At 40.3% G+C, this 23986-nt stretch overlaps 1 protein-coding gene across 1 annotated transcript in view; it reads left to right on the top strand.

Moving 5' to 3' along the window:
• SVEP1 (sushi, von Willebrand factor type A, EGF and pentraxin domain containing 1) overlaps positions 1-23986 on the top strand; it is a gene marked incomplete at both ends in the record, with an annotated part of 127835 nt that overhangs the window by 71579 nt on the left and 32270 nt on the right. The window contains 19 exons of the mRNA XM_080637373.1: positions 158-343; positions 642-875; positions 1385-1546; positions 2165-2326; positions 2987-3148; positions 3746-3840; positions 4964-5060; positions 5904-6017; positions 6896-7009; positions 7910-8111; positions 9163-9320; positions 10482-10683; positions 11310-11485; positions 12800-12924; positions 17292-17415; positions 17942-18112; positions 19611-19784; positions 22725-22844; positions 23693-23869. Coding sequence (XP_080493499.1) covers positions 158-343; positions 642-875; positions 1385-1546; positions 2165-2326; positions 2987-3148; positions 3746-3840; positions 4964-5060; positions 5904-6017; positions 6896-7009; positions 7910-8111; positions 9163-9320; positions 10482-10683; positions 11310-11485; positions 12800-12924; positions 17292-17415; positions 17942-18112; positions 19611-19784; positions 22725-22844; positions 23693-23869 — 2955 coding nt within the window. The remainder of the gene's footprint in view (positions 1-157; positions 344-641; positions 876-1384; positions 1547-2164; positions 2327-2986; positions 3149-3745; positions 3841-4963; positions 5061-5903; positions 6018-6895; positions 7010-7909; positions 8112-9162; positions 9321-10481; positions 10684-11309; positions 11486-12799; positions 12925-17291; positions 17416-17941; positions 18113-19610; positions 19785-22724; positions 22845-23692; positions 23870-23986) is intronic.

The raw sequence follows: 23986 nt of genomic DNA, 5'->3' as shown, positions 1-23986 counted from the left end.
CAAGTATAATAGGCACTTGTGCAGAGGCAAAGCTAGCACACATTGTCTGAAGCTTCAGATAGACCCTCTTCTGTTGTGATATATTTTAGAAATAAGTATAGGCACTTATTTTCCACATGACGTTGCTTCTTTTCTGTTCTTTCTTAATGTCTCACAGGACCTGCTGGTTGGGGGGCAGCAAACCAGCTGGATTACTCCTATGATGATTTTATTGATGTAGCACAAGAAGACTTCTCCAGGCATCTCTCTGCCTCTGTAAAGGCAGCACCTGCTCGAGTCAAAAGGCATAAGCTGAATGTTCCAATGACCGACCACAAAATCAAGCTAATATTTAACATCACAGGTGAAAGAAGTCAAAATATTGTCCTTCTTATATTCCTTCTCCTTAAAAAACATGTTTTTAATACATTCAGTAAAACAGCCTTCTGTTCAGAAACCCTGCTGGAGATGTCAGGTTTTGGAGACAAAACCTGCTTGGTGGAAAGATTGCAGCCTCATATTCATGGAGAGCATTTGCACATGGTCTGCTTTCCATTTTCTACTGGCAGGCTTGAGTGTTACACTCTTGATATTCGCCAGAGTCCACTGAAAGTGCTGACTGTGGAATCTGTGTGCTTTTTGTGTTTTCTGTTTTATTCCAGCTAGCGTGCCACTGCCTGATGAAAGGAATGATACACTGGAACTGGAAAACCAGCGACGGCTCCTTAAAACTCTGGAGACAATCACAAACAGGCTGAATAGGACTCTCAATAAGGAACCCATGTATTCTTTTCAGTTTGCATCCGAAGTCATTGTAGCTGACAGCAACACTCTGGAGACTGAGAAAGCCTTTCTTTTCTGCCGGCCTGGTTCTGTGCTGAGGGGGAGAATGTGTGGTAAGCCAAATGATTTGTTCCTTGCATGTATTCAGAATCATTTTGAAAAGCTAGGTTTTAGAGGATGTATGCAGAAGGTTGTGGTTTGACACAGTTCAGTGTTTGTGGTGTCTCAGAACAATAAACTGCTAAAATGCTTTGTGCAGTTTGACTTCCAAAGGATGTTTTTGTTCCTAACCAAAGTCTGTGCAAAAAAGACACTTTTGTACCCGTGATTCCAGTCCCATGGGGAAATCAGGCATGTCCACACTTGGTGATACAGAGGAAGATAGTGCTTGGTATGCAGTCTTTTAATGCTATTAGTCTTGTGGGTGATGTGTAGCTAAGATAGGGAATTGGATTCCATTTCCTGTGCATAATGAAATCTTTGCAGTGTTCCAGAGATACCCCATTTGCTGAGGAACGGAGTCACACTTGAGATAAACAGGGTTTGACTAAACAGGAACTTGAGGCAAGACAAGAATATGATTGTGCATTCTGAGGGGAACCTTGTGTTTCCAACATTACAGTCAACTGCCCTTTGGGTACCTATTACTCGTTGGAGCATCACACCTGTGAAAGCTGCTGGACTGGATCCTACCAAGATGAGGAAGGGCAGCTGGAATGCAAAAGTTGTCCCTCTGGTAGCTATACTGAGTATCTACATTCTAGGAGCATCTCTGAATGCAAAGGTGAGAACTTTGTCTTCTTCAGGCAGCTACTTCTGAACGCCTCCCTTGTTGTACAGGTAAATTAAAAAAATCCAGCTTTTCACCACTGCTGTGGCATAGAGGATGCCTGGGCAGATGTTTTAAGAAGAGCTGGCCTTTGAAGCTTCGTTTCATTTCTGTCTTCTTTCTGTGAGATTCTGCAGGGACTAACACACTTAAAATAATGCTGGTTTTGTCCTCACAAGCCCACCCATCCTACCATGATCAAAGATAAAATACTTGCATCCTACACTGCAGTGCTGGGGCACTGAGCACCTCAGCAGCAGTCTCTCTTTGTGACTTGTTCTGAAAAAGAAGTTTCTATTTTTGTTTCCTGCTTATTGTCTTATGATTAATTTTGTTGATTAAAAATGAATAACTGGATTGCAGTAAATCATTTGTAAAGCTGATTGGAAGAGAACTAACTGGTCAATGATTCACAATTAATTTTTTGCTCTTTGTACCGATGAGATGCTTCAGAGTAAAGTCTTGAAATAAAAGCCCCTATGGTGTGTATTGTGATTTTGAATCATTTTCTAGGGATCAAGAGCAATGTTTCCTGTTGGACATTGCTTAATCTTTATCAATTCTGCCTTATAGCTCAGTGCAAGCAGGGAACATATTCATCTAATGGTCTTGAGATCTGTGAAACATGTCCACTTGGCACATACCAGCCAGCATTTGGATCCAGGAATTGTATCTCTTGCCCAGAAAATACATCAACGGTAAAAAGAGGTGCAGTGGATGTCTCAGCTTGTGGAGGTTTGTAACAAAAAGGGCTATGAATTTTTTTTAATTAAATTTTAAAAATTTCTAAATGTTGTTTAAAGATCAGCTAAGGTAATCCAGTTCATCTGCCTGAGATTGAATTCTGCTTTTGGTTAAGTGGGGACCAAACAGCATTTCCCAGCAAAATTTCCTGATACCCTGGTTATTTCAAATGCCCTCCTTTTGATTTCCAAGATGGATTCTTATCTAAAGATTAATAAAATAAGAAACATGATGGGTACCTAGAAGAAAATAGAACCTTCTTCTTTACAGAAGAGAAAGGAAATGATAGGATGTTTGTCACTATTATCTCCAAAGAACTTCCATATCTTCTGTACAAAAATACTGAATTTTAACACAGTGTGTTAAGGAAGGGAAGTTGCATATGAAAGCTTCCCACAGAATAGCAAAAGGAATAGACAGAAATACTTCTGAGGTATTTCTGTAGTCCTTTGGGAACCACATGTCACCTAGCAGCACAATTTAAATAAGCATCTCCTAGAGTCATGAATAATTCTTGGCAGGTTTCATCATACTCCTTTAAGCCTGAGGGGGAACTATGAGGGGAGGAGAGAAAATGGTCAGAAAGAGATGGGGGGAGGTAAGGTGAGGGTGCAAGTAATCACTCAAAAAATTGTCCTTTTTTTCTTGCAGTACCGTGTGTTGCAGGCGAGTTCTCTCGTACAGGTTTGGCACCATGCTACCCTTGTCCCAGAGACTACTATCAACCAGACCCGGGAAAGTCCTACTGCTTGTCTTGTCCCTTTTATGGAACAACAACTGTCATTGGTGCCAGATCCATCACAGATTGTTCAAGTAAGCCAAATTACCTGTGCTGGACAAAATGAATACAGGGCACATCAAAAGGATGGCCAGCAGTAGTCTCAATAGGAAACATCCCACTTACTCTCCTAACAAATGTAGACTTTCAGTTTCAACCAGTGAGTTTCACAGCTGGTTTTGCCTACTGGTGTGGCCTTCGTGTTATGTGGAAGTGACGGTGTGATACACACCAAGGCTCAGTAACAGAAGTATATATATATATATATATAATATATGTATAAAGAGTGTGTGTATACACACACACATATTGTATAGGTGTACTACATATATACAGTCTATATATACACAAATATTAGTATGCATATATGTATATAAGTATGCATAAAATATGTTTTATATGAACACACATATTTGAGTTTTAGAAATATATCTGCTTAAAAATACATACTAGTATAAAATGTATTTAAAATACTTGTGGCTACTGTAAAGTTTGCACATTTTTCCCCAGAAATTCGGGGGTTTTCTGCACATTTTTAGATGCAGTACTAACATGCAATTATTATGCCCTCATGGAACAGGTATCTTGTCATACATTATTATTAACAGTATGTTCATATCTTTCCTCTTTAGGTTTTGGCTCTACTTTTTCAGCAGCTGAGGAAAGTGTAATGATGGTACCAGCCTCTCCAGAAAATATCAGCAAGCAGTACAAAGTCAGCAGTCAGGCAAGGACAAGATAGATTTTCCAATGTTAGCTCAAATGAAAGAAAGAGTGCCTTATGCAGCAGTAAATGACTAAAGCCTTTTTAAATGTAATTGTTATGCTCTCTGTATTTCCTGAAGAGATGACGGTGATGGTCTTGAGGGGAACACTCAAACTCTTTCCGTAATTGTTGAAAAAGAAGCACTTTCACTGAACAAAGGAGGCTGCATTAACTATTGGCAGTCTTCAGTTCTGGACTTGAAACTTCACCTGATGTATGAAATATTTAACACGCTTAGAAAAGAAGTATAAACTCCATGGAGGAGATTCAGCCACTCTGTAAAAAACGTAGATTGACCACACTCAGTCATCTGATGTCTTCATATGCTGAATTTCAGGAAATGCTACCAGACAACAAGTCCCAGTTGTAAAATCTTTGTTTTGCTTAGTGCAACATAGATACACTTCAGAGGAGGCAAGCAGAGCTTCCTTCTGCTGTGAGTACCCCCTTTGAAATACAGGTGGGTCCTCATGTGAAACTACCCAAGTGACAATGTTTGCTAGAGATGCTCCTTTAAACCCACCATCTCCCTCCCAGTGTAACTCTTGCCTACTTTGGTTGAATCTGAAGTTAGGATCTTGTATGAACAGGAGCAAAGTCGGCTGATAATAAATTTGGCTTGATCCATTATATCACATATGGACAGGTACAGGCTGATCTCCTGTGGTTTTAGTAAACCCCATTTACTCAAGGGGTTTGCTGAATTCAGGTTTGCTACATTAGAAAAAATAACGTCACACAGTAAAGTTCCCTACCAGCTCGCCTGATGACCAGTAGGAAGTAAATAGCTGGTGTAAAAGGATGTGGAGAGCTCTCATATAAAATATAGCATAATATGGGAACTGCAATGATCACATTTGACTAAGTAAAAGGTCATTTTAAAATAATAATTCAGATTTCTATTATTTTTCTCTGAAAAAAAAGAAATTGGTTGATGTGAGGAAAGTCTAAGAGGAAGACATAGAAGTTAATGCCAGTGACTTTTTTTCTAGCTTTCCGAAGTGACTGTTAGGGGGTGTCAGGATATTTTTTTCCACCTGTATTTCCACCTTTACTGTAATTATATGATTTTTGCCCTTGACAGGTCTTTCATGAGTGTTTTCTGGAACCCTGCCACAACAATGGGACATGCAAACAATTGGGAAGTGGATATATGTGCATATGCCCACTTGGATATACAGGTAAAAAACTGAGAAGCAGGTGGATGATCTAACATGTCTCTATGCCCTTGACATGGGCAAGCATAAAGGAGCAGAACATCCCAGTACAAGAGTATGTCCTAACTAACTGGAATATCCATCATAGATTTAATATCCATTAGTATTAAGAAAACAAATTGTCCCTCACACTGTCACTGAATTATAGAGCGTTTAGCAGAAAAGGATTTTGAGTGACAGAGCACTGGAACAGGTTGCCCGGGGGGGTTGTGGAGTCTCCTACATTGGAGATATTCAAGGCCCAGCTGGACAAGTTCCTGTGTGATGTACTCTAGGTTACTCTGCTCTTGCAGGGGGGTTGGACTAGATGATATCTTGAGGTCCATTCCAACCCTTGGGATTCTGTGATTCTGTGAATGGTGTTTCTTTTAGTGGAGTTAGTGAATTTGAAAAGCCCATCACTTGGCAATATTGATGATTAGTAAAAGCTGAAAATTTGCACTGTAAATAGCTACCACCAGATCTGCCTGTACTTCTTTTCAGTGTTATTTTCCCAGTTGCCCCAAAGCAAATGACTGATTATTCAACTATTATCAAGAAGTGATCACTGTTACTTGTGGTAGATACTAAGTGCCACTGTCTGGAGCTAGTCAGTCTGTTGCCCAATGTGCGTGATACCTTTCTAATAACATTTTGTCTCAGGTGTGTGTTAAAACACAATCTAAACAGAATCTAAATAAAACTGCATGTCTGGTAAAGCACGCAATTAATCAGTCGTGTTTTTCTACATTAATAGTCATGAATTCCATGTTTCTGAACAATTTCAGGTTTTCTCTGCCTGTTCTCAATCCTTATTTTGCATTCTAGGCTTGAAATGTGAAACAGAAGTTGATGAGTGTAAGTCATCTCCTTGTCACAACAATGGAATGTGTAAAGATGCCATTGGGACCTTTATTTGCCATTGTCAACCAGGCTTTTCAGGTAGCTTTTTTCACTTCATAGCTCTTCTTCAGACTGGCATTGTTTCTGTGCCAAGTAGATAACAGAAAACACAAAGGCTGTATAATTCCACATCCTTGGAATTATAACACAAAAGCAAGCTGATATACGGATTACAGAAATGTTCTGCTGTGGATAGGTTTTGAAACAAAAGGCTGAGCATCCAAGGACAGCCTTTGTGCATGCATATGTGTGCATGTATACTTCTGTTTTGTGACGTTTCTGGTCTGAAGAAAAAAAAAAAGGAATGAAGTTTAAGGAATTAGTAAATACTCTCAGGGAAAATGCTTCTGAGACTGAATATGGCCTGACTAAGCAAAGCATTTATGCAGTTGCTTTACTGCAGCCCTCTGAGTAAGTGAATGGTCTTTTTTCTTAGTGTTTTTTTATTCTCACCTTTACTCACCTTGCGGGTACTGAAATCTATGGGAAACTGACATGCTTGAGTATGTTACCACAACAGCACCTAATCTCTAAATATTGAAATAAACTATTGAGGAGATAATTTTGTGTAGTTAAAATAAAAAAAAAACCTCGTGTTTTCCACCAGAAATTATCTCCCTCATTCTTCATGTTTATGGCTGTACATTGATCAACAGTAGCACTTACTGGATTTTTATTAAGCTTTATGAAGACAAACTGTGGGTTTCTTATCTTTCAGATCACAATATCTAAATAACACAGATGATCTCTGTAGAAGTTCTCAGTAGTGCAGTCAAACATGGAATTTTATCACCTGCTCTCAGTAGCCTTTTGTTATGCAAGCAGTTTGGTGCTGTTCTGTCTTCTGCATTCAGTTATTGCAGCATGCAGACCTTGCATATGTCTTGATCATGACTTATAACCCTTTCTGTTTGAAGGTCTCTTGTGTGAGGAAGACATAAATGAATGTAGCTCCAGTCCGTGTTTGAATGGAGGCCACTGTGTTGATGGTGAGAACGGTTACCTCTGCACTTGTGCAAAAGGGTTCACAGGTACACCTTTTTGTGTTTAATTCAGCCTTCACTCTTTCTGACAAAAAAAGATGTCTTCCTACCCTGTCCAAAGGATTTTCATCTCATTGCTATATATTGCATATGTTATGCATTGACATAGATGGTACTAGATTCTTTAGGTCCATCTAATCAGAGTCTTTTTAGTCTAAGCATGGCTTCAGCAGGATATACTAAGTGGTCAGTCTTCTGTTACTGATTTGGCTAACTTATTGTGTGATGTTGAGGAAATAATAAGGACATTTACATGTGTGCAAATTGTTATTTTTCATTCTATGTTAAAAATAAAAATATTGTTATAATAGAAAAGGTGGTCTATAATAAAACTCCTTCCCATCCCCATACTCAGGTTCCTACTGCTTTCATGATTTCTGTAACAAGTAAGCATATCTGTCAAATACCATGTTGCCAAAGAGCGCCATTGTAAAATCACCTGCAGTTTCTTCATTCTTAAGTGCTTGTAGATTGGAGCGTCTTTCATAATAGAAGTCCCAGAATTACGTATTCCTGGGTTTCATGTTTCTCTGTAGATTAAAAGTTCCAACTAAATTCTTTTGTAGCAGCTTTTCATTAGCTGCTCAGAGTAGTTTCTGCAGTAATTTTCTGATTCAGTCCAAATTACTCACATAATGGGCAGTATCCATATGAATTACCCACAGTGTGCTGAGTTTTAATTTCTACAACTGCAAATATGGTGTCTGTAATTCTTCTATGACCACTTAACTTTAGTTAACAGATAAAAGCTTAAACCTTCATGGCAACCCTAGAGTTTGTTGTTTCCCAGAAGATTGGCAACAGTCCTTGAAAAACAGAGATAGGTTAGTAATTTTTTTTCCTAGGTTAATTCAAAGTAAAGTTGTGATTTTGTTCCTTTCTTCTCAGGTGCTCACTGTGAAATGGAAGTCAATGAATGCCTTTCAAACCCATGTCTTAATAGGGCTATTTGTGAAGATCGAGTTGGCAGTTTCTCCTGCAAATGTGTCCCAGGTTTTGCTGGTGTCTTGTGTGAAAGAAACATTGATGAGTGTCTCAGCAGACCCTGTAGAAATGGAGCCACATGCAAAGATGGTATCAACAGCTTCAGGTGAAAAAATAAGTTATTAAAGTGATACAGTGTGGAAATTCAGATGTGTTGTGGTGCTTTAGCCTTCTAGGATTTCAGCAAGGTGTTTCATAGCCTGATCCAATATAAAAGATATCCACATGGATGCTAAAGGGACGCTTGATTTTAAAAGTCAAGAAAATAAATTCTAGTGTCCTCACATTTAATAAATTCCAAGGTAGACAGCAAAGAAAATATGCATAGTTTAAAGCATAAGCATAGCATGGTTTTAATACTGATTGTTGAAAAAAAAATCCACTTTCTCAAGCTTCAAGGGCTTGTCTTGCTTTCTCTTAGAAGAGTAGGTGATGGCCAATTACATACCTGATAATATTACATTTCTATAACCTGGAAAACATGTTATAGAAAACAGGGAAAAGATGTACATAATGAGAATACAGAGATTAAAACACAAACACCACTGGAATCTTCCAAATATTTTTGTGTGCTTTAGAATATCTAAACTCTGATCAGAAGTTACAAGTACCAATAGGAGTGTCATATCATAGATCACTGCAGAGATAGAGAGATAGACCAGCTGTTACTGTCTGGATTTAATAACCCTTTCCCTTCCTACAGCCCCAGAAGTTTTGCTGCCTTTCAAACACCTTGATTTTCCAAGTGCCAGAGGTTTTGGTGCTTTTCTAAAGCCTTGGTTTTCCCTCTACTTAAGCATATCTGCCTGAAAAGTCAAGTACTTCTGATCTGTAATTCTGTGGACCTAGAAGGCATGCTTCACCCACCAGAATGCAGTGATTGCCTCTCCCAAATTCATATGAAGACACACAGGCACTATGTTTAAATACTGTATTGTCCCTCTTATGAAGAAATATTATGCAGCTAACACAGTACAAGCATACTTAAAGGAACAACCAAAATAGAACTCCATTAATTCTGTAGTGTCTGTTCTGTTGATATTTTGATTTTGCTTTTTTCAGTATACACCATTCACACTGGTGAATATGGCTTCATGGCCAGGAGTCTTTGTCATGACGGAGCCACCTTTGAAGCGTACTTCTCTTTTCCTCCATAGGTGTCTGTGTGTGACTGGGTACACAGGACAAAACTGTGAAGTGAACATCAATGACTGTGACTCCAGTCCGTGCTTAAACCATGCCACCTGTGTGGATGCCTTGAACTCGTACGTTTGTAAATGTCCCCCTGGCTTTACAGGCAGCAGGTGTGAAACAGGTACACAGGACCAAGTGTCAGAAAAAGGTGGCTTGACTCAGCCTCTGGGCGACGTTTGCACTGGCTGGGCTGATTTCATACAGCTTCACAGAAAGCAACTAGGGTCATGGGACTCTGAGAGGCTGTCTGTGACTGAGTGTTAATAAGTGTAATTGCAGACAAGTAACAGAATGTGTGCTTTGCTGTCTTCATTTCTCTTTTTTAAGGTGCAGTTCTATCTTTTTAATACCTAATAGGTCTATTAAGCTTAGTTTGTATTTGTACTGTGTATCTGAGTTAATTAGCTCTTTCTGTTTCTTATATTTCATGTAGGCCTTTGCATCTCAGGGATAGAGATCAGTATTTGGTAGTCCTAGCTTTCTAAGCCCTAAAGGCATAAAGTTTCCTATGGCTGAGCAAAATGGGTCACACTTGCTGAATCTTCCTGAAATATGCTGGAGTTAGACCACACAATCATGAGGCTCAAACCCATTTGTCTTTTAGTCACTCCATGAGAATTATAAAGTGCTATACTAGTAGCTGGTGAATCTTTAAATGGAAGCTGAAGAGACAGTAGAGGGCATACAGATCATTCAGACCTGCCATCGTATGTCAGAGTTTAGTAACACCCAGCTTTCAAGGGAGCTCCACTTGACATATTTAGATGTAGTGTCCTTGTAAAGAATGTCATTCTTCGTTGAAGAGCAGCACAGAAGTGCTGTTCCACACCAGTGCAATGTATTTCAAGAAGTCTAGAACAGAAAAATCTTGTGGGTTTTTTTCTTGGGGGGGGAGTTGGGTTTTGTTTTGTTTTTTAATCTTGACTCTTGTGAATATAACAGAACCAGCTGATCACATGTCCTTGGGTTGTTGGATGGCAGATGGGATATTTCATTTCATTGGTAGAGGTCGGAAAAGGAAGGCTCATGTTCAGCTTTTGGTAGACAATAAGCTTCTTTTCCAGTCATTTGTCTTCAAACATTGTGTGTTTTCTTGCCTTGGAAAGCTCTGTATGCTGGCTGATGTTAGACTGCTATACATTCTTTCTAACTGATCAATGTAAAGTGAGTAATATTTGTAGATGGGTTGCATTCCATTTTATTGTATTTGCTTAGAATCCATTTGATTCTCTTTCTGGGTCTTCAGGAATGTAGCTCTGAAAACTCTTTGTCTTTGTTGCAGAACAGTCCTCTGGTTTCAATCTTGATTTTGAAGTCTCTGGTATCTATGGATACGTCATACTTGATGGTGTTCTCCCATCTCTTGGTGACATCACATGTACATTCTGGATGAAATCCACTGACACCACAAACTATGGGACTCCCATTTCTTATGCAGTGGAGAATGGAAGTGATAATGCATTTCTTCTGACTGATTACAATGGGTAAATTGCAGTTCTGCTTTTCTGTAGTGTACAGATGTCCTGAATTGTTAAAGCATAGACTAGAAGTCTGAATATCAGCTTTGCTTATTTTGGGATAGAAGAATTTGCAAACTCCATAGTTGGAGTTGTCTTTTTGTTTTGTTTTTTCTCCTTGCTTTGTTTCCTTCACTTTTTACCAAATACAAGTGTAATGGCAAGAAAGTAGTCAAGTTTAGAAAGCAGGATATTTTGTGTCTGGACTACATTTACATCATATTTAAATGGCACACTGATATAATGATTGGATGAAATGAAGCACTCGGAGTACCTGTAGTGTGACTCCAAAAGCAGAGATGGTCCCAGAGGGCAAGTTCAAGAATCCACTGTGCAGCCGTGACTTGACTCTTCATGTTTTGGTACAAAAGCTCATTACTTATTTCACCATCCTTTGTATATAATAACTGTAACTTCCAAGTTCTCTAAGAGAGAGCTATCTTGTGTGATGATCTGCCAAGAGAGATCTGTTGTATGATGTAGACACGGTTACATCATTTGACAAATAACATTTATTTGAGTCACGTGGGACAGGCCATCCTTTTAAAGTTGCTGCACACAGCTGAGTATGCCTTCTTCTTCTTTCCATGCAGCTGGGTTCTTTATGTAAATGGGAAAGAGAGGATTACAGACTGTCCTTCAGTGAATGATGGTAACTGGCATCACATTGCAGTCACATGGACATGCACAGATGGGGCCTGGAAAGTGTACATCGATGGAAAACTGTCTGATGGAGGCAGTGGGCTCTCGGTTGGCTCAAAAATCCCTGGTATGCTTTACTTATATTACAGCAGACCTGTTGCCTTCTGTTTTTATTGCAGAATTTGCTATGCCTGCAAGGAAATACTCATTTTGGTGTTTTCACTGTGTTTCCACATTGTCCGCATTTATGCAGGGCTCATATTTGCTCTTCTTATTCATGAGGACAGTTCTCTCTGCCTCACTGAAGACAAAGTGCACATTTCTAGGGTAAACTAGTAGGTAACTTGTTTTGTGGGTGATCATTTAGTCCACAAAGGAGCCTGTGCTGCACTGATTTTGGAATGGCTTTTTGAGAATACGTTTTGTACACTACAAACTAAAGTTTAACTGGCATTTCCCTTACAAACATGTGCTAAGAGTTAATTGACTTAGGCTTCTCCTGTTACTTTTAGACATCTTTTTAAAGTTATGGTTGCATTTTTTTTTTAACAAGTTGGGGTATGCTATTTCATTGTTTCCTGTGACCAGTGGTCTTTCCGGTAAGATCAAAAGACATGAAAACGAATACCTTCAGCATTGAAAAGCTGTGAAAAGCCTGACATTAAATTGCTGCAAAGAGATTTGGGATTTATTTTGTTTTCGTACTACTACCATCAGAATTTACAGAGAGTTTGAAAAACTATCCATATTAAAATAAAAAATATGGATGTGCGAAGCATTTTAGTCTGCATACCTTATGCTTGCCACTGTCTTTCCCAGTTACATTGGAGCTATCTCGAGAGAAAAGACCTGAGGAATTGTGCAGTCTCCATTACTTTTTGCCCTTGTCCTCACAACCTGTGACTTAGAAAATGGATGTCCGTATCACCTATGCTACTGGTTAAGGAGAGGAAATTTAACTTGTATGGCGTGTTAGAACGTTGACTGTCTAATGGCCAATGCGCTTCTGAGGGTTTGGGATCAAATTTGTTCTGACTTTCTGAGCTTTGTTTAAATCGGGAAGTGCAAGCTAGCACTATAAAATATGCACCACCTGCTCATTTCTCTGTACGCTTCAAAAATGGAGCTAAAAATGGTCTTCTAGAGCCAATACCATTCCTGAAGCAGCCATGTAAGGTTTCTGCCTCTCATCAGCATGAGTTTAGTATTAATGTGTACTTCAGAGTTCCTTCCAAATTGTTATGGTGACTACCTCAGCCTACGGTAAGGCTTCCCAGAGGTTTACTGAGAATTTGTTGAAGGTGGCTGATCTCCTGCACTACAAAATCTTAGTAAGATAGGATAGCAAAAGTTCTGTTTTTCTTAGTTTTTAATCTTCCTGTGGGGATCCTTATCATAAGGCTTTGTTTCCTATTCCTGTTCTAATTTTCTGTGAGCTTAGGTGGTGGTGCACTTGTATTGGGTCAAGAGCAAGATCAGAAAGGAGAAGGATTCAACCCAGCTGAATCTTTTGTGGGCTCCATCAGCCAGCTCAACATTTGGGACCATGTCCTGTCTCCACAGCAGGTAAGTCCTTACTGCAGTGTTTGAGCACAGGCCTCTGAGCTTAGGATGAACATTTGAAAAGGCATTCCAAGTTAGCATATTGGATAGACCTGTATTCCCACAGAAGTCAGTGGGGACCAGATGAAGCTCTGGCTTAGGGTAATAATGGTAGCACAGTAAGTAGAGGTGTGATAAACTGAGCCACCTTCTATTTTGGCTGAGCCTTTCTGCGTTGCGTAGCTTTGAAAGAGAAGTGAAGGCATGCACAAAAGGTAGCAATCCTGTTAGAGCAGGGAGAAAACCCAATGAAATGAGCAAAGGACTTGTTTTACAGGTTGTAGTTCCCTCATCTTGCTGTGTGAAGGCACTGGTAAAACTTAAGAGGGGAGGCTTCAGAATCTGTGAATGCATTAGACACTATGAAAACTCTGAGCTGTATAGCCCCAAGAAAAGTCTGAATGGGCAGAGTAACTAAATATTAGGCTGGTTTTATTCAGGTACCAAAAATAAAGGTTTGTCAATAAACTTTCACAGAATTAAGAAATCAGTGTAAATCGAAAGATTCTGCAAGGGCAGTGATTGCTCAGCTTCTCTTGGAGACAAGCTTCAGTTCTCAGTTATCATCAAAGTGATTTTATAATTTTTTAATATATGTTTGGGATCTCGCATTTCAGTTCATGAGCATTGCTTCTGTCTCCCACCATGCACTGTTGTGAAGAGCCCGACTCTGTATGCTTGATTACCTCCCCATAGGTACTGGGGGCTGCTGTTAGATGTCTTCGCTCCAGGCTGAACCAGCCTTGGTCCCACAGCCTTTCCTCAAAGGGCAAATGCTCCATTCCATCTGCTTTCTGATGCCCTCCCCTGAACTTGCTCCAGCCTGTCAGTGTCTTTCTTGTCTGAGGAGTCCAAAATGCAATGCGACACTTCAGACATGGTCTAACAAGCACTGAGAAGAGAACTTCCTGCGTTTTCTGGTTGTGACCCTATTCACACAGCCAAAAGTTATGTTGATCCTCATTATTGCCAGGGTGCACAGCTGACTGATACTCATTCATCTCTGCCTGCCAGAGCGGCTGGGTCCTTTTCCACAGAGCTCCTCTGTCTCCAGGCTTTCCCCAGCCTGTATCAATAAGAGATTTTTCCTCTTGAATTTCATGAGGTCTGTGTTGGCCCATGCCTCTAGCCTGTCAAGGTTCCTGTGGATGCAATTCTGCCTTTGAGCATAGCGATTGGGCCTTCCAGTTTGATATTATCTGAAAACCTGATGACAGTGTATTCCATCACCACTTCCTGGTCACTAGTATTTCAATCCTGAAGTCAGAAATGATGAAATTGTTAGTAACACTAGAATAACAAGGACTAATGTTCAAAGTTAGAGGCATTTCTTGGAGAAAAGATCTTTGTGTTGAAAGGTTTTGCTCTTCTCCTTTTTAAAGTTTTACCATTATTTAGTGGTTTGCTATCCATGATCCAAAAAATAATGAACAGAAAATAGATGCTTCCAGCATCCAAGTGTCTACTCTCCCTCTTTCTCCTTTTCTTTGATACTTCATCTTTCTGCTAGGTTCAGAACTGTCCAGCGACCTGCTACTGTCCCTGGCTTTTGGGGTCACCAATTGTTGCATTGCCAAGTCAAAATCTTAAGGGTTTTGCTCACTAGCAGTTTTGAAGCTCATAAGTATACACGTGATTTTACAGAACACACTGGTGAAGACATGAAGTGCAATTTTCTGTGTCTTTCTCAATAGTCACCTGCCTAATCAAGTGACAGACTTGATTAAATTCCTGTTTGCTTCAAGTGCAGTACAATTAGGACAAGGAAGAAAATCCTGCCCTTCATTTATGGTATCCTTATTACTCATCTGGAAAGACAGATGTGAGACCAGACAGGGAGCTGAGCCAAGTAAGCTTCCTATAAAATTGTTACCTCATTCTTTTCAGAGCTTAGGATAGTAAATCACTATCATTGTCTTTTATTATCAGGATTGCTGTGGCCAGCTGGAACTGTTCAGTAAGTCTTACCTTCCTATTCTCAGCCATAAAGGAAAGGAGGGTGACAGAATATGTGAGAATATCATAAGGGCAAAGTCTACTCTTAAGACTTCTCTTTGTGTTCTTTAGTTGCTCATCCACCTGCACATTAATTTTCTATAGGCAATCCAACAGTCTGGTTGGTTGGTTGCTGAGCACACAACAATAGAAATATGAGTGGTCTGTATGGGACTGTGAGGTCTTTTCTGGCTCTCCCTTCACCACCATATGGCTTGGAAGGGCTAATTCCCAAACCTGCCTTTCCCACACTTTCCCTGCAGATTCCTAGAAGTTTTTTTGGAACCCTTGGCCTAAGCAGTTTCCATCAGCACATACTGTTGAAGTGAAATCTTTGGAACAGACTCAGAATGAACAGAGCAGATTGCTCCCTTCTCCAGCTAAGCTGACCCTAGAACAGTCTGGTCCACCTCACTGGCGTTCAGGGTAGGGGGAATGTGAGAATAATTCAGTCTGAGGGTCATGGTGTACCTTCCTTTCTGACAAAGAACAGTGTAGCACGCCATTCTTGGTAGTCCAGTGGAGAATTGACAGAAGCCAGACACCCTTCTGCAAAGGGCAGTTTTCATACAGTTTGACATGAACTGGGCAGTCTCGTGCTTTCTAACCAGTTAGCTGTGCCCTGAAGCCATGCTGCATCTACTGATGGATAGGCTGGTTGTGTTGAGATGTACACAGCCCACTGGGCTGCTCATCTTTGCTCTTTATTTTTTTCACACTGTTGAAGGTAACATTCCTTTCTCCCCACCAAGGAATTACTGGAATGTCCCTGCAGCATAGAAGAGCCAAAGAGTAGGAAGTAGTCTAAGTAGCCTAATTAATACATGTTTTCTTAATTGAATAACCATCTTTTTTCCATAAACCATTTCCCTCCCTGATATCTTAAAAGAAGAGGAAGTCCTTAATTACTGCTTTACTGCACATTTATCCTCCTCAGGGCACATGTGGTTTTTTCAGCAGTTCCATGGCTGATATAATGGCATCAGTGCTGACAGGGAGAAACGTAATGAGGAGTACTGTTCCAATAATGCACCGTAATCCCAGCCACCTTCTGGGACTATGTTTCCTTTCTGTTCCTGGAATTACAGTGCTCAAAGGCAGTGCTGAGTGAATTCAAAGCTCTGGTCTTTCATTTGCAGTTTTACAGCACTTTTATGTAGCAAAATCTCCCTGAGCAGCCAATAGCACTGGACAGCCTTCCTTTTTACAAACACTGGTGTCAGGACATCTGAGCTCCTTCCAAGGAACTGCTATGGAATATTTATGTGACATCTCATCATTAAGGATCTATCTGCATATTCTTACTATTGCATATAGTTTACACAGGTGTCTGAATACCTTAAAAGTGTTGTTGCATCTGGTGTTGTAGTCCCCAAGTTCCTTCTGTTGGTGGCCAGACAGAAATATGATGACATTACTATGAGTAATGTGACTCAGAGTCACAATGGAGAAGCACAAATATTTTCACTTTATTAACTTTTTTTTTTTTACATTAAAACACCGTACTGAAATAGCTTGATGATTCACATTAGTATATCAGTTTCTTGCAGTAAGAATGCAAAAGAAACCCTTAGTGGTGCCATTAAAGACTCATGTTTTAAATGGAAAACTTTTCCATCAAAGAAATTTGACCAGATCTGCTCTCAAGATAGTAATCTGCTGTTGATCTTACAGTGTGTTCCTTTTTTTCTCATATCTTTATTTTGCCTATATGATTCCTATTTCAGTACATGTTTAGTTGTGGTCTTGTCCTGCAATGCCAGTACCGCTGTAAGTATTGGTGTGGATAGGCCTTGCCTGCAGTGTTTTGAAGAGCCTAGTATATTGAATTCACAGGACTTGTGTCCTGGAAACAGCAGATAAATTAAACTGCTCATTTTTGTGTTTCTGTTCCTTAAATGTAGTACAGTGGTAGCAGAGCTTGCAGAATGGAGATCTTCACTGTCAAATTCCTCTTTGCTCCTATTTGACATTTTTCTGCAAATCAAGTTTTGTCTTCAGGTTGCATTGTCATATCTGCCTTCTGTGTGACATAAATACACACATTTACTTTCACATTAACAAACCCAGTTGTGTTTCAAGAACTGTGTGTTACGCTTTACTTGTATGAAGTATTCCTTCATGTGTTGCCTTGGCACATGCCTGTCCATAGCTAGCTGCTTGTAAGTACAGAACAACAAGCAGCTCAGCCAGAAGCATTTTGTGCTAAGAGAAATGAACATCACTTATTCAGTGATTTGTTTTAGCTTTGCATGTAGATGGGGAAGGAATGTTTTTTACAATTTTTTCCCACATGGTCCTTAAACAGCACCTAATCAACTGTTTTAAATCCATAGGTAAAATCTCTGGCTACATCCTGTCCAGAAGAACTCCAAAAAGGAAATGTACTAGCCTGGCCAGATTTCCTGCCAGGAGTTGTTGGAAGAGTGAAGATAGATTACAAGAGTATATTTTGTGCTGGTTAGAACTTTATTTCCAGAACCCTTTTTTTCTGAACAATATTATAAGACACTTTTATGATGTCAAATATGCTAGCTTGCAGCCTTTGCCCTACTAACCTTAAATAAATTATTTTGGTAATTTGACCGTTAGAACATTCAGTCCTTCATTCCTCAAATTCCAGGCTTTTGTAACAGAAGTTAATCGGAATCTCTGACAGAGATTTATTGCTTCCTGAATTGAGATGGGGAAAGAGTGAAGATGGTGTGGGTTCAGAAAGAAATTTTTCTTGTTTGTTATTTTAAAAATATAGTAGGTATTAAAATACCTACTGCCTCCTTACCTCATTTCCTACAGATTCGTTTTCTGATGTTATATGTTGATGATTCTCAAAACCTTTTGAACCTGAGCAGAATGTAGCATACATTAACACTTCCCAAAGCTTTCTCATGAGTAAACTTACACAGGATCAAAAAATCAGAAAACAAATTTATTCATTTCAGCACATAGATATATCTCTTACTGTATGCATGTCTTTTGTCCACAGACTGTCCCTCTTTGCAAGGATCCATACCACATCTGCGGGCCTCTTCTGCTAATTTAAAGCCAGGGTCAAAAGTGAGCCTTTCATGTGACCCAGGCTTCCAGATAGTGGGAAACTCTGTTCAACACTGCCTTAACCTGGGACAGTGGACACGGCCTTTTCCCCGTTGTGAAAGTGAGTTGTCTTAGTGGTCTGGCAGGATTAGGAAACCCTGGGTTTTATTTGTACCCTATCATTATTCACGGCCTGATAATCCTGCAGCTGTGATGCACTTGGATCCATCCACGTTACAGCATATGCATACATGCTTAAAGCTAAAGTTACTGAGCAGGAGCTACACCATGCTCAAACCATGATCTGATGATGCCACCTTTTTGAGTCAGTTTCTAATGCCCACAGCAGAAATGAGTCTATTTGGATCCACAATCTGATACTCCAGGCATTCCTCTGCAGTGGCACCAGGAGTGTGGAAGATGCACAGGAAATTCTACAATATCTCTGTGATTTTTAAGCATCACTTAGAATGTCTGGTTTTAAGTATGTTACAGAGTAATTTCTTTAAAGGCAGCAGGTATTTCTGTCAGAAATTAGAAGTGCTCAGCCTGTTCCACAAGAATGTGACGAATTAAAGGCAGTTGAAGATAGCTATTTCCTGCATAAAGAACTACAGGGCTTATAGTGGAAGGTGTGGTACAGAAAAGGTTCTTCTAGTGATGAATCAGGCTCACTGTCATCATTGCCTTCACTCACCAGGATCCTTTTACTCTTCCTGTACCGAAGATCCTCAAAACCACAGGTCCCCATCAGCTGACAGCCTGTCTGTTACAGGTTCTTCGGTTCTATCCCTCTGTAGCAAGTACTTGGCTTCAGTTACTATGGGCTCTAAACACTTCACAGTATATTTTTGTGTGATCCTTGCACATGGCTGAGGAGCAAGGACGTGGTACAACCCATGTAGTTAGACAGATGAACTTTATAGCTGTTGGAATAAAGTCATGTCATCTTGATTGAAATGAAGATGCACAGAATCAGCTCTCATAGGATAATTTGCAACTTCCAGCAGGCAGGTATAGTGATGCCTTCTGCTGGCACAGCTGGGATCAGAAGTACTTATTTATTACAGTCAAAGTCAAAGTAATGCCCAAAGTTGTATGTGAGGTCAGTTCCAATTTCTCCATTGTTCATGCACTCCCTGGTCTCAAACCAGTACTGTAACCTCTTAGGAGTAATCTGTTAGCTAGTTTTGCAATGTTCAAACACAGTAACATTGAGCTTGTTTTTCAGTGAATGGAAATAACGGGAACCCCCATGGAGGCAAGCTTACTTTTCCTTTTTCCTTAAACTCACCAAGAATCAGTGATTATCAGGGGGAAGTGTGCTGTGACTGAAGGGCATCTGCTCGGATCTCAAATGATGGATGGCTGTTCCAGAGCTAGGAGAATAGGAGCTGGAGAGTCCTGCTCAGGCTATGATTGATAAGTAACTACAAAATGAGGTCCTCCACCAAATCCAGAATCAATGAGCATGAGGGAAGATCTGGGCCCTCTTGTGGACAGGATTCTACAGTTGTAGAGAAAAGAATCTCCAGTGGTGGCTCTCACGTGGAATTACTCTGAAGTTGATCTGTGCTTGCTCTGCTAATGTCTGTGCTTTCTTTTCACTCATGTCGCAGGAATCAGCTGTGGAGTGCCTCCACCTTTGGAAAACGGATATTATTCAGCTGAGGACTTTTTTGCTGGCAGTACCGTCACCTATCACTGCAACAGTGGCTACTATTTGTTGGGTGACTCCAGGATGCTATGCCTGGACAATGGGAGCTGGAACAGCATTTCACGATCTTGCCTCGGTGAGGTGTACTATACACTTGGGTGCCATGGGCTGTGCACTTCTCCTGTGCCCTTTGATTTGGGTGGAATTTCATTCTGAAATTGTGAAGACTGACCAGAGTCTCAGAAATCACACTCCAAAATATTCACTTTTCTGAAGTACTGTGCTCAGCATTATATTAAATCAAAACGATATTCTGGCATCTTTCTGTGTCAGTCTTCTCATGTGCCCCACATCCTGTACTTAATAAGCCTTCATTGCACTCCCAGCCTCTTTCCTCACAGAAGCTCTAGAGTTCTTGCATTCTAACCTGTACATTTCCCTGTGCTTCAGCACACTGTCAGTGTCCCATACTTCCTGACCAGATACTTTTAGATGTTCCTTGCATGAAGGGTGGAATGTTTAATATCAAGTTGATTTATTTGAAGATAGTTGATGCTACACAGGATTTCTGAGTTAGCAGAGGGATAAAACATGTACTGCTTAATGCAATACAAATAAATGCAAGTTACGTTTAGCACAATATAGCAATTGCAATATACAGTTCAGTCACAATACTAATGTGTTTCCCATTATCAGTCTATAATATGGTCACTGTCATGATGCTAGGTGTCCTCAGTAGCCAGGAATGAATAAATGGGTTAAAGCCAGCACAAGCCCATTCCTAGTTGTCTAGTTTTTATACCCTGTGTTGGCCTGAGCCACGTATTCAATTCCCCCTCACCCCATGCTGGTATGGCTAGCTCAGGGAGATGTTTGCACTCTTTTAATGTACTCAAGGAGAGGCATTTAAACCACCAGTTGATACATTGGTTGATAGCTGTTTACTTAAAACAAAGACCACCTTCCCATCCCCTTGTGTTGAGTCAGCTTCTCTGTAACAGTGGTTGTCTGTCACATCATGCATTATTCCTTGAGCTTCATGGGGCAGATCACCTTTGCCCATCTTCTCTGAGCCCTCTTCCGTTGTGAGAGTTTATTGTTCAGTCATCTGCATCTGTCAGCCAGCAGCACTGGAGGGGAGGGAGTGCACTTGGAAACACAGATGGCATAGTTGCCACACCATAACTTCCTGATCAGATGGGTCTGATGTACCAGATGCAGCTGCAGGATCTGAAAGGTGAGACAGAGCAGCATTGTACTGTGTACAGAGGACTGAGTGTGGCTGTTCTTTTAGGGCCATGTTTTCTGCAGATCTCTGCTGGAACCCACTAGCTAGTTGCACTTGCACTGGTGCTGTCTGAGTCATACCTAACATGGGATTTGTAGGGTAACAACTGCCAAGATTTGTGTTTGATCTGACTCTTAATTTTGAGTAGGAATGGCACATATTTTTTTCAGTCAAGATGAGCAAAAGGAAAGCCAACAGTCTTTTAATTCTGCCAAAATTCACTTTGGCGTAGGATCCACCTGGTTTCATAGCAGTTTCTACCTGGACTCCAGAGCCTCCAAACAGACTCAGTATGTTGTTCCTCTTTTTGCTTTACCCCTTTGCATTTGATACCCAGGCTCAGAGCAGATGCTGCAAGGCTGTCCAAATAGTTTGACACCTGTGCAGTGGGAAGCATGATGTTGAGAAGGAGAAACCCTGTGCCCCACTTTCCAGCTTGCCTTGTCTCTCATGAAGCAGAATAGATTTGGGGAAAAATGAAAACAAGAGTGGCTTTGGCTCCCTGACCCACCCTTTACCTTTCTGATTCATACTCCAGGCAGGTGCTAACAAAGCCTGGTACACCTATGCCCTGGGACATTCCTTTTACTCTCTTACGGATCTGATTCTCTGTGTCGTTCCACTCTTCCGCTGCCTTACAAGACACTATGGGAGGAGCAGTCATTCCAGTTCTGCTCTGGTACCACTTTGCATTCTCCTGATGCTTTTGTAATTGAGAACTGTTTTGATTTTAATGTGCAGTTTTTATCCTGCATGTCAGAAAGTAGCCCTTTTTTTTCAGAACATCATTGGGTTCCCTTCATGCTGGACAGACTCACTCAGCAGTGAAGAATAAACACATTAATTCAGCAAATTTTGTTGCTTTTTTAACCAAATTGCCTTTTGTTTTTCTCCCCGGCAAAGAACTCAACATACACATCTTCATGCTATATCAAGTTCAGCAGCTTTCCTGTAGCAGGGCTTTTAAATGAAGAATTGTTCTATCTCTAACACTCTGATTTATATGAAGAATAATCCCTGATGTCTGCGTTTGTCAATTAGATAACTTGAAATTGACCCTTTGCAATTTATGACTCATTGTTTACATACCAAGGACGCTTCTGTACAGTCAGGATTTGAAAGCTGATAGGAAGTATTCTGTGTGAGGGATATTTTTTCATTTGTTTTTGCTGTACAGTATCAAACTATGTGGATCATAGATCATCAGTCAGCATTTATAGGCACTACTGTGTATAAATAGCTAATGATAATAACTAATGTATTTTGAACTCATTTTAACTTTTCTGGCAACTCTGGTAATTCTCTTCAGCAAAGATGGGGCTGTAATTAGATTTTATGTTCAGAGTGTTTCACCCCTGGGCTAAGTTTTCCTGTTTTACAGGTGGGAAGTTTGCAGTATAGAGGGTTTGCCAAGCATGTGTTTGATGTAGAAGGCCTCCCTCCTAGTGACTGTCCAAACTGGTAGTAGCAGCACATGAGTTACCATGTCTATTCTTTTACTACTTGGAAACTAGATACTTTTTGTGGAAGTGTTGACTGAACGTTGATAGGGTTGGTCTCTGATTTTCTCGTATTTCACAATACTATATAGTAAATTATTTAGAAAGCATAAATATTAATTTAAATATTAAATATTTTTACTAGTGCATCAAAAATGTGATTGATGTAAGATTGAGTTTTAATTATACTAATTAAAGGAATTCCTCTTGACAGTTAGTGAGACAAATTTAAAGCAGATGCTTGTTGTAAATAGCACCCTAAAGACATCTTTGTGTTTCTTTTTGGTAGATGTTGATGAATGTGCTGTTGGATCAGACTGTGATGAGCATGCGTCTTGTCTCAACACAAATGGATCATACGTTTGCACTTGCATCCCTCCTTATACAGGAGATGGTAAAAAATGTGCAGGTATGGGAAAGAAACATGAGGCAGGCCTTTCCAAGGGTCTGTATAGGCCAGTATCATGCCTTCTACTGTAAAAGACAGTTGGCAGTAATTCGCATCTGAGGAGGACAGGACAGGCATGCTCTCATCTGCAAGTCACTTTGACCTGAATGAAGCTGTGATGAAGTGTCTCCTTTTATTTCTTGAGAACTCGCCTCTCCCTGGAAACACAGTCATTTGGGATTCTGCTTTGAGACATACACACGTGCAAAATCCTCTTGCACGTGGAGCACATACACTGAATAGCTGGGAAGGCCACAATGTGTCATTTCTGAGAGTGAGCTGTTCAGTGAAGAAATAATTGAATGCAGTCATCTGACTAGGGCCTGAGCTGCCTGTGAAAACATTAAGCAAGGTAGCTTTCCATGAAGAAGACAAGACAGTGGCATAGGTAAGGGATTTAGAACTAGATGAAGGATAAGGTCCCTTTCAACCCATACCATTCTATGATTCTATGTTAGGTTGGGATAAAGGGCAGCTTAGTTGATTTCCTGTTTGAGGCTGTACATGCTGGAGTGGGCTTTCCCTCACAGAGGGAAAAATAACTGCAAGATGTGTTTGCTTCTGACAGTGAATGCAAACTCATTTGCAGAGGACTCTTCCGTACCAAGATTAGCTTACTTGCACAAGTCTTCAGTGCCTGTCACTTACATACCAGAACAGAAAAAAGTTGGTAAGGCTGTAAACTGCTAATGAGTAGTTTCCATGTGCTCTGCCTTCCTGCTTTCAGAAAATTCCCAAGAATAATCTAATGTAACTTGTTTATAAAATCTGATAGTTACGTTATTAATTATTTCTCTTCTCATCCTCAGAACCAGTGAAGTGCCCTAACCCAGGAAATCCAGAGCATGGCCATTTATATGGGGACACTTACGGTGTTGGCAGTGAAGTAACATTTTCCTGTGAAAAAGGGTTTCAGCTGTCAGGAGTGACTAAACTTACATGCATGGAGTCTGGAGAGTGGAGCCACCCAATACCATATTGTGAAGGTGTGGTTCCTGGGAAGAATGCATATTGTCATGTGTGGTGTTAGATGGAAGGGGAAAGTAGTAGTTTAGAGCCTTTAGAGATCACAGCAGCTAATGAAACCTTGTCTTAGCAGACCT

This window comes from Psittacula echo, assembly GCF_963264785.1.
Source record: "Psittacula echo genome assembly, chromosome: Z".
NCBI lineage: Eukaryota > Metazoa > Chordata > Aves > Psittaciformes > Psittacidae > Psittacula > Psittacula echo.
This window is presented reverse-complemented; position numbering and strand designations above follow the sequence as displayed.